A 16,616-nucleotide genomic window follows, 5' to 3' on the forward strand; every position below is an offset into this window, starting at 1 on the left:
TTAGAAGCTCTGGTCCCAGTTCTAGCCCTTACTGGCTATGTCACCCCGGACAGTTGCTGAACCTCTCGGAGCCTTAATTTATTCATCTGTTAAATGAGGGTAAGACTTTCAGCTCCCTCCTGGGCCAAGAAGTACTTGAGAGGAGTAACTGAGTTATAATAGGGCTGGTGAACATTGCGCCAAGCACTTTACATCCATGATTAACCCACTGAATAAAATGCACCTCAACCCCTGAGCCTGGGGAATGACCCCAGGGATGGGGCCCACGAGTGTCCTCCTCCCAGGCCCTGGGGCTGGGTGAGCCTCCTGGGGGCCACCCACCTGCTCAATGGCGTACTCCTTGCCAGCCACCTCGGCCACCTTGCTGATGCTCTCGATGTGGTCCTGCAGGTTCATCTCGAGGCAGCGAGTGAAGGTCAGGTTGGCCTTGGGCCTGACATTAATGTTGATCTCATTGGACAGCACCTCCCAGTGCCGGTTCCGCAGGCCAGGGTTGCGCAGCCCCTGGATCAGCGGGATGTACGGCTTGAACTCCTCGATGCGGGCCCTGATGTCCAAGGCCACGTCCTGGCAGGCTGCCGGGCAGGACAGGTAGGCGTGAGAAGCAGCCAGCACGGGCGGAGCAAGAGGGGACAGGCTGGCTCGACTGCCTACCTGGTATGTCCTTGAACTGCTTCACACACTTGTGCATAGTCTTGAAGGACTCGATGACGTTCTTCTCCAGCTGCTCAGCATCGATGGCCGACAGGGGGTCATTCATCCAACTCTCAGACCAGCGCAGCCAGTCAGAGGCCGTGGTCCAGAGGTCCAGGAATGGCTGGAACTCCTTCACCATCCTGGAGAGCTTGTCGTACTGCGGGGGCAGACGAACCAGGGCTGTCTGGGGGTCCTTTCCGGGCTCTCTGCACACTGCTCCTTCTTGGGCCAGGTCCTCTCCCCCTCCTTGTTCCCGGCTGCCGTCCCTGCTTCCTGTCCCCACGAGCCCTGGCCTGGCCGTCCTTCTTCCTGCCGCACACAGGCTCTGGGCTCGGAGTGGCTCGGCTAGGCCTTCTGCCTGGTTCCAGCCCATCTCCTTGCCCTGAGGGCCGGGGCTGGAGAGTTCCTCTCTGCAGCCTACTCAGTCCTACCCACCAAGCCCTACCTAGCCCGGCCACCTGGGAGCATGGGCTCTCCCTCAAGCCCCGGGGCCAAGGGGACGCCGGGCCCTCAGGAGGCCTACATTGGTGATGGGCAAGCCGAGGATGCGCTCGCGGTTATTATAGAGCATTGCCAGCTGCTGGCAGTCCTTCAGCTGCTTCTTGACCCGCCGCACCTCGTTGGCGATCTCGTGCGCTCGGGCGATCTCCACGTGGGTGGAGAAGCCAGCTACCACCAGCTGTGGGCCAAGGAGCAAGGGGTCAGAGGCCTCTGGGGCCCCAACCATGTGCCTGCATCCCCATACACACCCAGGAGCCCGAGGTCCCCAGGCAGCAACAGCTCCCAGCTGAGGGCACTCTCTTCTGGAGCAAGCCGGTTCCCGGCCCATCACAAGCAGGCTGACTGTCCCAGGGTGACACAGCAAGGTCAGAGGGAGCCCCAGCGCCTAGAACATTGTGCCCATTTTTTTGCTCACCGGGGCTCAGAGGACACAACAGAAGAGTTGGGACTCTTTGTAACCCTGAATTTTCTGGAGCTTGCTGCCCAGGCACCCCTCCAGCCATTTGTTCATCCACCCACCAGTCCACCCGCCAAACATTACCACAGTCCCTCCTGCATGCATGAAGCCAGGCCTGGCCCCAGAGCACATGGTGGGGAGCGAGGCGTAGCAGAGCCCTGAACCAGCCCTACCTGCAGTCCCTCCAGCTTCTCCTGGAAGTTGTTCTGATCCATGATCTGGATTTTGTGGAACTTCTCCTCATCTTCTATGTGCTGCTGCCGCACCATCTCTATCTGCCCAAGGATCTTAGAAGGCCAGTTGCTGGCAGCCCACCTGGAGGAGCCAGGGGTGGGCATTGGGGGGGGAGGTCACAGGTGAAATCATGGGGTGGCACAGCCAGGCAGGGGCACCCAGGGTGAAGGGGAGAATGGGGGAATCCAGGCAGTGGCTGGAACCAGCCAGGGCCAAGCAACCAGGAAGTGGAAGTGAGCTGGAGGCAGCCACGGCCACCAACGGGGTCAGGGTGTGGGCCTGCCTGGCCGGGGAGGCTGTCCCTACCCTGCGGCTGTGGTCTGGGAGCTATGGTGGGCATCCAGGGAGATGCATTTCCACGGTGCCCAGTGCAGTGACGGGGCAAGGGGGAGAACGGTGTCGGAAATGAGAGAGGTCATGCTGGGCACCCCCTTACATTCTGCCTCTCCCATGAGGCAAAGCAACAGCCTCTAGTCTGCACTTCCTTGGTGCCCCCCCCAGGCCACCAGGCCAGCTTCCTTCATATCAGACCGACTCCCTTTGCTGCCTGATGTGGGGGCTCTGTGGAATTAGGGGCTTCTGTCTGCATCTGGCCTAGGAATGCCAACCCTGGGGGAGGCCCACCCTGAGTACTGGGACGCACTGCAAAGCTAGTGCCTTGGGGCTCTTGACAGGTGTCCCAGGAGACAGTGCCAACCTCTCCCAGGCCCCGATATTCTAAAGTCACCCCAGGCCTGTCAGGCAGGGTGGACAAGGGGTTTCTGGGAGCCTCGGTAAGGCAGTCCCAACCTAAGGCTGTTTCCCACAAGGCTCTTGAGCTGGGTGGGGACAAGTGCTGCTCCCCAAGGACTGACCACCAGGCTGGCTTTGCCTGTTCTCTGTGGTCCCAAGGATCCCAAAGGGCCCCCACCACAAACAAGGGGATTCCAGGCCTGTGTGAACATGTGTGTGTCAGGCTGACAATGGTATAGAGAATGGAGTCAGAGTGAGGGGGCCAAGAGGCTCATGTGATTTCCTTCTGCGCCACTGGCCACCTGACCCCGGCCCACGTGGAGCCACAGTCTCAGACATCTTGGCTGGCATATCCCCCCACGGCTACGGGGATATCTGAGAGCCATGTGTCTCAGCACCTCTTTGCTCCCACTCACTTGTCGTTGAAGTCCTCTGTGCTGAGGTTGTACAGGAATTCATCCATGACCTGGTAGTCATCCATGACCTTCACGATCCGCTCCTGCACGGACAGGTGGTAATGAAACTGCATGTGTGGGACCCCAAAGTGGTTAGGCGCTAAGGAAAGGTGGCTCTCTTCCACAGAGGGAGGATTGGGGTTAGGGAGGAGGCGCAGGGTGCACGGCCAGCCCTGGGCTCAGGGTTCCAAAGGCCAAGCTGCCACACCTCCAACCCCCGCCCCCGTCCCATACCTTCTACCCTCCTGGCCTCTCGGATAGCATGGTTCTGAACCTCCACCATGCATCCAGCCTGGTAACCTCCCAACTCCCCCCTCGTTCTCTGTGTCTACCTCACCTCTAGCCTCTTGGCTCCTAATCTCCCAGCCCTGGCCCCAAGGCCCCCTGACACCCGCCTCACCTCCAGCCCCACCAGCTTCTCAGGGATGCCCTTCATCCACTCTCGAAGTTCAGCCAATTCCTCGATGCTGTTGGGCTTCTCATAGATCTTGCGGCTGATGCTGCGAAACTCCTCACAGATCTGGCGGTGGGCAGAGGGCGTTGGGGAGGCCATGTACCCTCTACGTCCTTTCCTGGGGCCTGCTCCTCCTCCTTGGATCCCAGTGTCTCCCAACAGGTAACTGCCCCCACCCTGCCACATCCTGCAGCTGACCTGCTACGGAGCTGAGGCCTCCCTAGCCTCCTGTGCCCGCCCAACACATGCATGGGGCTTCTGAGGCCACTCGCACACCCTCGGCTCCATGAAATGGCCCATCTTCGGGAGAGATTCCCAGGTCTTTCCAAGTCTAGGAAAAGAGGTAGCAGCCCCCATTTCCTGGGATCTTCCGTATGGGACAGCTCCCTGCCGGCAGGCCGGGGGTCAAAGCAGGTTGACTTTCATATCCTTTCATCGGCCTGGGCATCTGCAGACAGCCCTCGCCCTGCCTAGGGACACCTTATTCGTGGGAGCTCGTCCCCGACGCGAGAGCGGGTGCACGTGCTGTTGCAGTCACCAGGGCCGGGTGGGCGGGCACTTACATCGTCCACCTCCTTGTGCAGGTTCTTGGCCAGGATGTCCAGCGTGGACGTGGCCAGGGCCTTGCGCTTCTTGGACAGGCTCTGCTTGACGTTGTCGACGTTGATGTAGAAGGGCCCAATGACGATACTGCTGGGCAGCGAGCTGTCCAGGATCTCTTTTTCCCGCAGGTGGGCGAGCACCACCTCCCGTACTTCCGAGGCCGACGGGGAACGTGTCTGGTAGGCTCTGTGGACAGTGGGCACACACGAAGGGCAGACGGTGGTAAGTGGGTGGCCGGGAGTCACACCGACACCCAGACGCCCTCAGATGTACGCACGCACTTGAGGAAGGTGGCAATGTCGTTGTTATTCAGCTCCAAATACTTCTGGTACTCCCCGGCGTAAGCCTGCAGTGGGATCATGGCCTTGCGCATAGCATTGGCGATGACGGCCCGCAGCTCCTCCACCAATGGCTCGTGGAGCCCCACGGACTCCAGCAGGGGGTCGCCACTGATAAAGATGTCCTCCATCACCAGCTGCGGAGCCAGGGGTGGAGAGCCAGATGAGCCACCCAGCAGGTGGGCAGAGGAATTAGAGATGGGATCCGAAGCCTGAGTGGGCAGCAGTGTGGCCAATCACAGACAGCGTGGTGGGGGTCGGGGCAGCAGTGTGGCCAATCACTGGCACTGTGGTGAGGGTCGGGGCAGCAGTGTGGCCAATCACTGGCACTGTGGTGAGGGTCGGGGCAGCAGTGTGGCCAATCACTGGCACTGTGGTGAGGGTCAGGGCAGCAGTGTGGTCAATCACAGACAGCGTGGTGGGGGTCGGGGCAGCAGTGTGGCCAATCACAGACAGCGTGGTGAGGGTTGGGGAGAGGGTCTGCTGTGGTGCCTCTGAGTGCAGGCTGTGGACTAATACAGGGCTGGAAGCCCCAGGAGCCCCCTTGCCCGCCAGGGGCAGTGTCTTCCTCTGCCCGGGCCTGACAGTCCAGTGCCCAGGAAAGGAGAAGACGGGACCACCAGGTCACTGATGGCTCTGGCTAACCAGTAAGGAAAACAAGAGGGGCCTGGAGTTCTAGAAGCTCTTGGGCTGGGAGGAGTGGGATGTAACCAGGTGTGTGATGAGCAGGGACTTCTGGCAAGGAGTCCCAAGTGTGGAGGTCAGTGTGCAACCACATCTTAGCGGGAGAGAGAGGCCAGGAGCTGGGTGGGATCAAGAGGGTAGAATCCGGGCCAGACAGCTGTGACAGGGGTGCGTGGACGAGCCCAGCTCCAATCGCAGGTCTGACACTTAGTCACTTTGTGCCCTTATGGGGCACGACAAAATGGGGATGCTAATGGTTCCCAGCACAGCTTGTGGTGAGGAATAAGTGAGAATTGAAGGTCTGAGCACACTACCGACCAGGGGGGAGGCCTGAAATAAAGCTGAACTGCTCTAATACAGTTGGCCTCTGGCTCGGTAGCCACAAGCAGCCAGGCCAGCAGGTGCCCTGGGCCTTGAACTGTGGCTGTACCTTTTCCAGCTGGGGCACTGCGTGCGTGGCCAGGATGCCCTTGTCGAAGAGGTTGAGCAGCGATGTCTCGAAATTCTCCAGTGGCGTGCTGTAGTGCACCCCCGAGCTATCCAGCACCAGGTCCACGATGAACAAGGGATTCTTCCGGGGCCTGTGGGGCAATAGTCAGGCTGACGGTGGGCAGAGACCTGCCAGCATGATGGCTCTCGAGCTTCTTCATGCATGAGAATTGCCTCCTCCCTCCTTCTAGAAACCTCTAAGTTACCAGAAAAACACAGACCAGCCAAAGATTACTCACTCCCTGCCACTTGCCCAGAGGTTCACAGGCACCAGGGAGAGGGAGGACCACCATGCCATTCTGAGGTCATCAGGGCAGGTGAGCCAGACCCTGGATCCTTGCGGCACCCACGCTGCCCCCAGAAGGCTGTCATCCTTGGCTTCACATGCCCACTACATGCCAACAACCCTCAAGCCTAGATCCCAGCCAGGCCTCCCCAATGCACTCTGGATTGCCATCTACCACCCACCTGGGCCTTTAATGGGCATCTCAAACATTGTGTCCCGTGACTCCCACCAGCTCCCCTCAGGGCTCGGTACTAGTGGTGGACCCCAGGAGTCAGCTTGTCTCCCCCCAACCTCCTCCCACTGCAACCAGGCCCATAGCACTGCCACCCAGGCATGGCCCCAAATCTGCCCCCCCCAAGTCCCAGCCGCATCATCCCTTGTCTAGACAACGGCAGGAGACTTGGTCTGATTTGTCTTCTGCCTCACTTGTCCCTACAAATCCAGAGCATCGTTTAATCAGATTATAACTCCCCTCTGATGGCTGCCGACCACACTTAGAATAAATCTAGCCCCGACTGTGACCCCAGGAGGCTCTGATCTGGCCTGTCCCTGCAACCTCTCCCCCATCATCCTGACCAGCCTTCCCTACTCCAGCCATAGCTGCTGGCCTTTCCATTCTTGACTGCCCCCCGATCTTCCTCCCCTCCGAGCCTCTACATGTGCTGGGCCTTCCACCCGGGGCCTCTCCTTCACACATCTCCCTGGCCGCTTTCCTCTCAGTCTCAGGTCTTGACTCAGATGACCCTGACCCCCTGGCAGAGTCCCCTGCCCCACCCGGGGTCTGTCACGGCCCCTGCCAAGATCGGCAGTGACCGTCTATTGATTCATTTGCTTGCTGTCTGTCCCCCATGAGAGCAGGAGTCATGCCTCTCTGGTTCCCCCAGAACCCCACCTGGCTCATGGCAAGTGCTCGAAGAATATTTCTTTTGACTGAGTAACTCAGGGACTGATGGAGAAAACGAAGGTCACCCAGAGACGTGCGAGTCAGAGCTGGTGGGACATTCCCGGGCCACCAGGGCAGGGGCCGGGCTCTCCCTACCATCCAGGACCCGGTAGTGCAGGGCACGCTGGTCCCGGCTGCCCCGCCCCCCCACCTGTGCCAGCCTAGCAAGGAGTAGTGGGGGCGTCCCGGGCGCCTGCGCTCGGCCAGCCCCACCTGTAGGGGCTGTTGATGAGGTCGTGGCCCCAGACCATGTGATCGGGGCAGTCCAGCACGCTGCAGCACGCATCGCTGATGAACTGTGAGAAGCTGGCCAGCGAGTCCTGCACCAGGAAGCGCAGCGCGTCTTGCAGCACGTGCTTGAGCAGCTCCATCAGCTTGCGCAGCTTGGACAGGAGGTACACCTCCCAGCTGGTTTCGTAGAGGTTGTACCAGCCCTTGCTCATGTCACGCAGGCTGCTCCGCATGGCCACCTTGAGCGTGCTGATCCAGCTGTCCCTGAGGAACATCTGCACCTGGAGTGGCCATGGTGGCATCAGGCGGGCCGCCCGGGAACCTGTGCCCACAGCCACCACGCTCGGTGACCGGAGGCAGCAGGGTGCCGGGCCAGCCTCAGGACCCGGATGACCACGGAAGGATCTCCCCCCCCCCCAACTGACGGCCGAGCCCTACCACCAACACCCTCCTGTGACCCTGGGGACCGGGGCTCCTCTGGGGGCAGGAGGGAGGAGGAGCAGCAGAAGCAGGGCTTTCTCCCGACCTAAGGGAGAGACCGAGGGACTAAGACACAGGAAATGAGCAGAGACAGACACAGAGTGAAGCAGGGATGGGGAGCTTTTCTCCTGGGCCATCTGGTGATGGTCTCCCACAAGGCTGCCCCTTCTTCCCTCACACCCCAAACTTAGCGGGTATGTGGGGTTCCTGCTCTCCTTTCCAAGACAAGGGGTCTGCTTCAGAGGCCACCAGGGTTGGATGGCAAGCGACTAGAAAGGGAGCCTACCCTGGGTCTCCTCTCTGAAATGAACCATCCACCGGGGCCACCCCCAGCCTCCCACAAGGTCTAGGTTTTAAGGAGAACAGGGGCTCACGGCCTCACCGCTGGCCAGTCAGCTCCAAGGCTCCAGCCTGCATGTGGCCCTCCAAGCCCCGGAAGCCCACGCACCTGCGAGAAGGTCTGGGACTGGATCTGCTCGAACTCCTCCAGGCGACTGTACTTGGAGAGGTTTGAGTGGAACAGGGACATGGCGGTCACCTTGTTGCATTCAGCCCGCACCTTGCTGAGGGCCGTGATGACCTCTGGCCGTGTAAGCAGGGACACAAAGGTGAAGTCTTCCTTCTGCTCCCGGAAGGGGTAGCTGGGGACACTCACCAGCCCTGCAGGGGTGAGGGCGGAGGGCCAGTGTCAGATTGGCCTGGGACACACCAGGGGTTAGGATGCTCTACAGGGTGGTGATGGAGAGATACAACTCCCATCTCCTCCCAAAGAGAAACCACATCCCCAGAACCCCTCTCTCCCCGCAGCAAGCTGCCTGCTCTGGGGTGAGTAAATGGATCCCCTCCGGGCCTCTCTGGGTCACTGACCCCTTTGAAGTGGATGAGAACCACAGACCCTGTCCCCCTTCACTCCTGCCCACTCTGCATACAACCCAGCACCAAGCAAGGGAGATGTGGGTACCGGGACCCTCGGACTGCCCACTGTCCATGCCCCACCCCAGCTTCCTGGACACTTCATACATGTGGCAGCTCGGGCCGGGAAATGAAATTCAGTCATCAGAGAAGTCAAAGCAAGGAGGGCCTGGGGGAACTAGTGTCCTACTCGAGACTCAGTCTGCCACGGGTCAGATGGGGCTGCAGCAATGCCACCGGCTCCTGCTGTTCTATGTCCCTCAGACCGTCAGAGCCCTTCCATCCGCTTCTGAGCAGTGGTTGTCCTAATACACATTACCTGCTTCCTTCTGTGCTACTCAGACTACTGGGATGGATGGATGGATTGATTGCTTGATTTAGAGAGAGGCGGATGGGGAGAGGGGCACAGGGAGAGGGAGAGAATCTTAAGCAGTGCCCCAAGACTCCTAGTTTTTATAAGAGCCTTCATGGACACCCCGGCCCCCGCCCCAGCTCCCTAGGCAGCTGGGGAAGAAGCTGGGAGTGTCAGGTTTACGGACCACCTTACAGGGAGGAGCGGGAGGGCTCTGGCTACGTGGGTGGCCATGGGGCCCGCCTTCGTCCAGCCGCCCTCACCTTGCCTGGGCACCTTCTCCTCCTCCTTCTCAGGCAGGGTCACATAGGAGAACGTGTCCGGCTTGGAGGAGACAATCTGGTCAAAGCTGATTTTGTTCATGCTGCGCTCATAGTCCAGGCTCACCTCTCTGGAGAGATTGCTGAGGTGCTCCAGAACCCTGCCAATGGGGAAGGGGGCAGGGGAGTCAGGGGGCTCCCCACACCCTGTCACCCCCACGCTGTGGGCTCTGGCATTGACCTGTGGGCATGTGTTTGGGACTTCCCTTCCAGATTCATGGGCACACCTCCCACCTGGCCCCCAGCCACTAACCTCCATCACCCTTGTCCCTGCCTCTTAAGTGTCACACCCCCCTCTCCCATCGCACCAATTGAGTCGGCCTGTATTGTTTCTCATTTCTCAGTGTCATCCCAGCAAGACACTGTCCCTGCCTGGTCCCCTCACTTCCACCCCTGCCCATTCCAATCCACTCCCCACAAAACTAAAGTCTGAGCACATCCTTCTCTTGCTAAAAATCCGTCCTGGGCCCCTGCATCCTAGGATAAAGTCAGACCTCTTCCTGGGACCAGACCCTCCCTGTTCTCAGCTCTAGTCACCTTCCTGCCCCACCCTCAGCCCAGCTTCAGCCACAGGCAGCCCCCCTGGGTTCCTGGAGGCACTCTGAGCTCTCACCTCAGAGCCTTTGCATTTACCATTCCCTCTGGTGGCCACATTCTGATCCCAGCCCCTCCTGCTGCCTGACCAGCCCAGGCTCCTCCCTTGGGGTTTCTACCCCAGGCACGCTTTGCCCCCTCCGGATGAGGGCAGCCTCATTTGTGCGCCCAAAGTTCTTCCCCTGTCTCAACAATCCTTACCTCCTGAGGGCATTTTTTTCATTCATTCACTATTGCTCCCCCAGCCAGAATCCTCTTCTCCCCTTACTTTTTCCAAGACTCAGCTCAAATGAGCTGAGGCCTTCTCTTGACAGGAGAGCCCCATCCATGACATCTCTATTCCCTTGTCTTGCTTTGTCTCCACAGTGCCTACCAAACCCTGAATCACCTTGTTTTCTCATTGTGTATCTCCCTGGCCAGACTGAAAGCCCAGGAGGGCAGGCCCTTCATGGGGTGTGTTCACAGCTGCGCCCCTGTGTCTGGCACAAGAGGGAGACTTGCTTGCCTGCCTGGTGTCCACTTTCTCCTCATTGCACCTCACTGTTGTTCTGGGACTCTCTCCTTTCTCACATGACTTAGGGCAAGTTGACGTGTCCCAGCTCTGGGGCCGTGGCAGAGCTTGACCAGACTACTACTTGGCTTAGGAGTGGGAACGTGATCCGGTCATCATCAACCATCGATGCAGAGCTATAAAACCAAGCTCCCTTGTCCCATCTTCCCCAGGACAAATGCTGGGGTGTTGTTCATGCTCCAGAGTTGCCTGTGAGATCAGAGGCCCTACTTCTCTTAAAACCGCATCTCTGCCCAGCGGCTTGCCTCCATTATATCCTGCCACCTCCCTTACATGTCTCCTGGGAGGACTCCATCAATACATCCGTTATACAAGAATCCCCCCCCATATGGGCTCGGCTTCGAGGGAATCCAATCTAGGGCAGGACTTGGTGGACTCTGGACTTTGTACTTCTGAAACTGTTGCTGCCACCTGCCCAGGGATGAAGCCAGCGCCCAATGGGGACACAGCCCTGCGTCCGATTTCTAGTTCTCAGTAAAGCAGTGTGTTTTCCTGCTGTCTAAGCCAATCTGAGCCCAGCTATTTGTTATAAACAGCCCAAAACATTCTCAGTGATTTAAAACCCAAGAAATGGAATTCTGGACAACCAAGGTAATGGTGGCCACATCAATGCCAACCTCCCCACACGCTCTCAAAAGACAGAAGGAAAGAGAAAAAACAAAAGCCAGGACAAATCACACCACCAAAATCCATACCGTCAGCATACCCAGCATAAAGAAAATGCCCAAACTTCACATTATCTTTAAGTAGAAAAATAATTGTCAGTTCCCAGTGAGGTGCAGCTCACCTCCTGCTGCCAGCCTGCATGGAGGACGGGGGCCGTCTGGGGAAGACGGAGCAGAAGAGGGGTAGCCCCTAAGCTTGGTCTGAAGTCCTGCCAGAAAGAGAGAAAGTCCACCCCACTGCAAAAACACTGACCATGAGTCCCGGAGAATCAGAGCACTTAGGGCAAAGAAGGGACTTCCACGCATTCATTCAAGGTGACGTTCTTTGAAAGGCATCATGACGTTGGAGGGCGGAGGTAAAAGAAAAGGAGGACGTTGGAGATTGAAGGGTGATGGGAAAGGAAGCAAAAGTGAAAAATTAGAGTCCTGCAAGGTAAGAGAAAACAACAACTTGGGAGGACAACCCCTCTCCCCAACACACACACACACACACACAGCCATCCGCTCAGAAAAAGAAAAAAAACCTGGTTTGCTCTCCTAACGGAAGAGGGCGCCCTGGAACTAGGAATTTTGTAAATCATCCCAAATCCGAGAATGGAAGGGGTGAAAGTAGATGACACTTACATAAAGCTACTGAGAGAGAGAGAAAGAGAGAGAGAGAACCCACCTCACCTGATGAAAATTCTCATCCAACCCTCAAAGAAAAAAACAAGGACAAAGCAGAAGAAAACTAGCATAGCACTTCAAACCGAACTAAATATCTTCAAACAAGTGTTTGGGCATATGAAAAACCTTGAATCAGAATTTCACAACTAAAACACCGAAATAGGCAAATAACAGGAAGAAACGAAAAGCTATTTCATTGAACTCAGGGGGGAAAATGGAAGAAACAAAATTATCTCTGGAAGGAAGGTAAAATTAGAGGTGCCTAAGGAAGAATGAGTCAAATAAAAAATGTAATAAAGTACATTGAAGAAAGACCAGAATATAACCAAGAAAATTAAAATGAGGAGGGGAAAGAACTAAAAAGGGACACAAATGTTTAAATTAGAAATAGGTAGGGGCGCTTGGATGGCTCATGGGGCACCTGGGTGGCTCAGATGGTTAAGTGTCTGCCTTCAGCTCAGGTCATGATCCCAGGGTCCTAGGATCCAGCCCCCCATTGGACTCCCTGCTTGGCAGGGAGCCTGCTTCTCCCTCTCCCTCTGCTGTTCCCCCTGCTTGTGCTCTCTCTCTCTGTCAAATGAATAAATAAATAAAATCTTTAAAAAAAATAGATGAAGCAGCAAGATAGATGATAGATGAGATAGATAGATAGATGGATGGATAGATAGATGGATAGATAGATAGATAGATAGATAGATAGATAGATAGATAGATGGATAGATAGATGGATGGATAGATGGATAGATAGATAGATAGATAGATGGATGGATAGATAGATAGATGATAGATAGATAGATAGATAGATAGATAGATAGATGGATAGAGATAGAGATAGAGATAAAGATAGAGAAATATAAGGGAATCTGATAAAGAAAAACAGGATAATGGAACAGAATATTTAAAACTATAATCCAAGAGAAATTTCCAGAAATAAAGAATATCTGAATCTATGTATTTAAAAAGCCCATTTTGTACTTAGGAAAACTGACCCAGAATGATCAACTCTGAGACATACCCTAGTAAAATGATTAGACTTTAAAGATGAAAAACAAACAAAAAAACCCCAAGGCCTCCAAGCCAAAAAATCAAACAACTTACAAGGACACAGGAGTTAGACTGGCATCGGGCCTCTCAAAATCAACACTGAAAGCAAGTCAACAAAAGAGCAGCATTAAAACAAACAAAAAACCTCAAGCAATGACAGTGTGAAACAAGAATTTTATATCAAATCAAGTTGTCAAGTCTTTTTTTTTTTTAAAGATTTTATTTATTTATTTGACAGAGATAGGAACAGCCAGCGAGAGAGGGAACACAAGCAGAGGGAGTGGGAGAAGAAGCAGCAGGCTCACAGCGGAGGAGCCTGATGTGGGGCTCGATCCCATAACGCGGGGACGCCGGGATCACGCCCTGAGCCGAAGGCAGACGCTTAAGCGCTGTGCCAGCCAGGCGCCCCATGTTGTCATCAAGTCTTCAACATTCAAGACCTATACCATACTCTTGAGCCCTTGATGAGGAATCTACTAGAAGAGGAGCTTCATTCAACCAAGAGATTGATGGGGTTCAGGACACACTTCCCCAAATATGGCACCTTGGCATATTGAATGTTTTAAGCTGAAGGAATTTGAGAAATGGGCTTCCCCTGAATCGGGTCATAAGATCCTCATGCGAGACATGCCCTCCTTAAACCCAGAGGAAAAGGCGTCCTTAGCTCCAAGATGGAATGACACCAAGAGGAATCCCAATGAAGAGGCCTCCCTCAGTTTTCCTCAGTTTACTACCCTTAGCTCATATCCTTGTGTCTTGCCACAATTCCCACAGCCTTCTACTCTTCACCGGACCTAGCATAGGTTTAACCCCTTCAGGTCTTCATTTCCTTATGAAGGCTCCCATGTCAAGGGAAACATAAATTTGTAAGCTCCTCTCTTGCTAATCTGTCTTTGTTACAGAGCCTCAGGCAAGAACCTAGAAGGGTATAAAGAAAGAAGATTGTTCTTTCCTATCCCACAAAATGACAGGAGAAACTTCAGAAAAAAAGTCTGATATACTCAATTGACTTAATTGTAGATTTAAGACTAAAACAAAGATGGGGAGTCTGGCTGCTTCAGTGGGTGGAGCGCATGATTCTTGACCTCAGGATTGTGAGTTCGAGCCCCACGTTGGGCATAGAGCATACAATCACTCGATCACTAAAATTTATTTTAAAAAATAAAAATAAAACAAAGATAGAGATGAGAGTGGAAGAATATCATATCAAAATAGTAAGGAGAAAAAAAGCAACTAAAAATGGGAGGAGAGGGGTACCTGGGTGGCTCAGCGTCGGTTGAGTCTCACTCTAAGTTTGGGCTCAGGTCATGATCTGGGTGGGTGGGAGGGGGTGTCCTGAGCTTGAATCCCTCAAAAGGCTCTGTGCTCAGCGGGGAGGCTGCATCTCTCCTTCTTCTTGTCCCGCTGCCCCTCCCCCACCTCATACTCTCTAAAATAAATAAATGATTCTTTTTTAAAAATGGGAGGCAAAAGGGATGAAGAAAGTAGAATAAAGTCAAGACTGTTACAAAGGAAATCAAAGGGAGTAGAAGGATACCATTAAAAACGGACAAAGCAGATATTAACAGGTTAAATAAGAAAGCAGGGGACATGGGGCACTATAAAAGGCTTAACTACAAAAGAAACCGCTCAAATAAGGTACAAAACTGCCCACATACCAAAAGAAATTTAAAAAGTGAGGGGCGCCTGGCTGGCTCAGTTGGAAGATCATGGGACTCTTGATCTCAGGGTTGTGAGTTCCAGCCCCACGTTGGGTGTAGAGAATATTTAAAAATAAAATCTTTAAAAAAAAAAGAAATTAAAAAGTGAAAGAACAAAGAAACTACATCACGTAAAGAAGGAAACAGAATTGAGATCAAACGTAGCAGCTCTATCAATAAATATGAATGGGTTTAACTCACTTATTACAAGAGAAAGATCTTCAATTTGACTCACAAAGGAAGACCTGACTATACACTGATAACAAGAGATCTCTCTAACTCAGAAAGGCTAAAAATGGCGGGATGGGCAAAAATATCTCAGGAAAATGGAAATGACAAAAGTCAGGTTACAATGCTGATATCAAAAAAGGTAAATTCTGGTCATAGAGCCTTTGACCTGATCAAGAGCACTTTTTAATGCTAAAAGCCACAATTAGTAACGATAATATAACACACTATTCTCCATGGACAAAAATAAGTAAAGATATCAAAGAAATAAATAACATAATTCAGGGATGCCTGGGTGGCTCAGTCGGTTAAGTGTCTGCCTTGGGCTCAGGTCATGATCCCAGGGTCCTGGGATCAAGTCCCACATCGGGCTCTTTGCTCAGCGGGAGCCTGCTTCTCCCTCTGCCCGCAGCTCTGCTTGTGTGCGTTCTCTTTCTCTCTCTGACAAGCAAAATCTTTAAATAAATAAATAAATAAATAAATAAATAAATAAATAAACAAACAAATTTTTAAAATAACATAATAAGATAGATTTTTCTGGAATACATGCTTATATAAAGCTCTTATACCCTAACAATAGGGATATACCTCTTCTCACGTGCAAGTAGAACATTCAGCAAAAAATTGATTATATATTAAGTCACAGAGAAAACATCAGCAAGTTCTATAGAGTAGAAATATTATAAGTAACACTCTCTGATCTCAATGCCATAAAAGTAGAAATTATTAACAACAAATTTTAACAAGTCCTTTTCATGAGGAAAATTGTAAAACCCAACATTAAACAATTCTTTAAAGAAATGGGAAATATAAATCAGATTTTTGGAATAAAAAAATGAAATACTACATATCAGAATCTGTGACTATTTTTAAAGCAGTTATCAATAGAAAGTTCATTAGCCTTAAACACAGTTATCAATAAAAACATAAATAAGTGAATTAAATTCCTATAATATAAATTCCTATTAATATAAATTCCTATAAACATAACAAAACATAAGCCAAAAGAAGGCACAAGAAAGGAAATAATAGAAAGTGGAAATGGGGGGCGCCTGGGTGGCACAGCGGTTAAGCGTCTGCCTTCGGCTCAGGGTGTGATCCCTGCGTTATGGGATCGAGCCCCGCATCAGGCTCCTCTGCTGTGAGCCTGCTTCTTCCTCTCCCACTCCCCCTGCTTGTGTTTCCTCTCTCGCTGGCTGTCTCTATCTCTGTCAAATAAATAAATAAAATCTTCAAAAAAAAAAAAAAGAAAGAAAGAACGTGGAAATGGGGGCACCTGTGTGGCTCAGTCAGTTAAGTGTGTCAGTTCGGCTCAGATCATGATCTCAGGGTTCTGGGATGGAGCCCCATGTCACGCTCCATACTCAGCAGGGAGTCTGCTTGTCCCTCTGCCCTCCTCCCCCTTTCTCTCTCTCTCTCAAATAAATAAATAAATAAATAAATAAATAAATAAATAAATAAAATCTTTATTAAAAAAAGGAGTAGAAATTAACGAGGTAGACGTAGAAAACAGTCAAATTAATAAATCAAGGTCCTATTTTTTAAAAAAATTAACACATCAAACAAATCACTAGGAAACTTAATTAAGCAAAAAAGGAAGAGAGCATAACTCTACAAAATAAGAAGAGACGAGGGGGAAGTCGACATTGAGATAGAAAAAACTTTCTAAATCATGAGACCACTTATCAAAAGTCTAGGCAAATACACACACACACACACACACACACACATTTAAAGATTTTATCCATTTATTGGAGAGAGAAACAGAATTAGCAACAGAGAACATGAGTGGGGAGGAGAGGGAGAAGCAGGCTCCCCGCGGAGCAGGGAGCCTTCCGCGGGGCTCCATCCCAGGACCCCGGGATCACGACCCAAGCCGAAAGCAGACGCCAACCAACCCAGCCACCCAGCACCCCTAGGCAAATATATTTTAAAACCTAGAAAACACGGATCATTTTTTAGAGAACCAAAGTATATCAAA

General features: G+C 52.8%; 1 protein-coding gene across 1 annotated transcript in view; it reads right to left on the bottom strand.

The window, feature by feature from the left end:
• Positions 1-16,616, bottom strand: part of DNAH1 (dynein axonemal heavy chain 1) — a 72,287-nt gene that overhangs the window by 40,943 nt on the left and 14,728 nt on the right. Inside the window, exons 8-19 of the mRNA XM_087867002.1 lie at positions 9,111-9,268; positions 8,032-8,243; positions 7,086-7,384; positions 5,585-5,735; positions 4,414-4,607; positions 4,093-4,318; positions 3,476-3,595; positions 3,037-3,119; positions 1,828-1,969; positions 1,220-1,375; positions 655-853; positions 322-575 (exon numbers count right to left, since the gene is read on the bottom strand). Coding sequence (XP_087723128.1) covers positions 322-575; positions 655-853; positions 1,220-1,375; positions 1,828-1,969; positions 3,037-3,119; positions 3,476-3,595; positions 4,093-4,318; positions 4,414-4,607; positions 5,585-5,735; positions 7,086-7,384; positions 8,032-8,243; positions 9,111-9,268 — 2,194 coding nt within the window. The remainder of the gene's footprint in view (positions 1-321; positions 576-654; positions 854-1,219; positions 1,376-1,827; positions 1,970-3,036; positions 3,120-3,475; positions 3,596-4,092; positions 4,319-4,413; positions 4,608-5,584; positions 5,736-7,085; positions 7,385-8,031; positions 8,244-9,110; positions 9,269-16,616) is intronic.

This window comes from Ursus americanus, chromosome 14 (assembly GCF_024610735.1).
Source record: "Ursus americanus isolate L20-20 chromosome 14, mUrsAme1.1.p, whole genome shotgun sequence".
NCBI lineage: Eukaryota > Metazoa > Chordata > Mammalia > Carnivora > Ursidae > Ursus > Ursus americanus.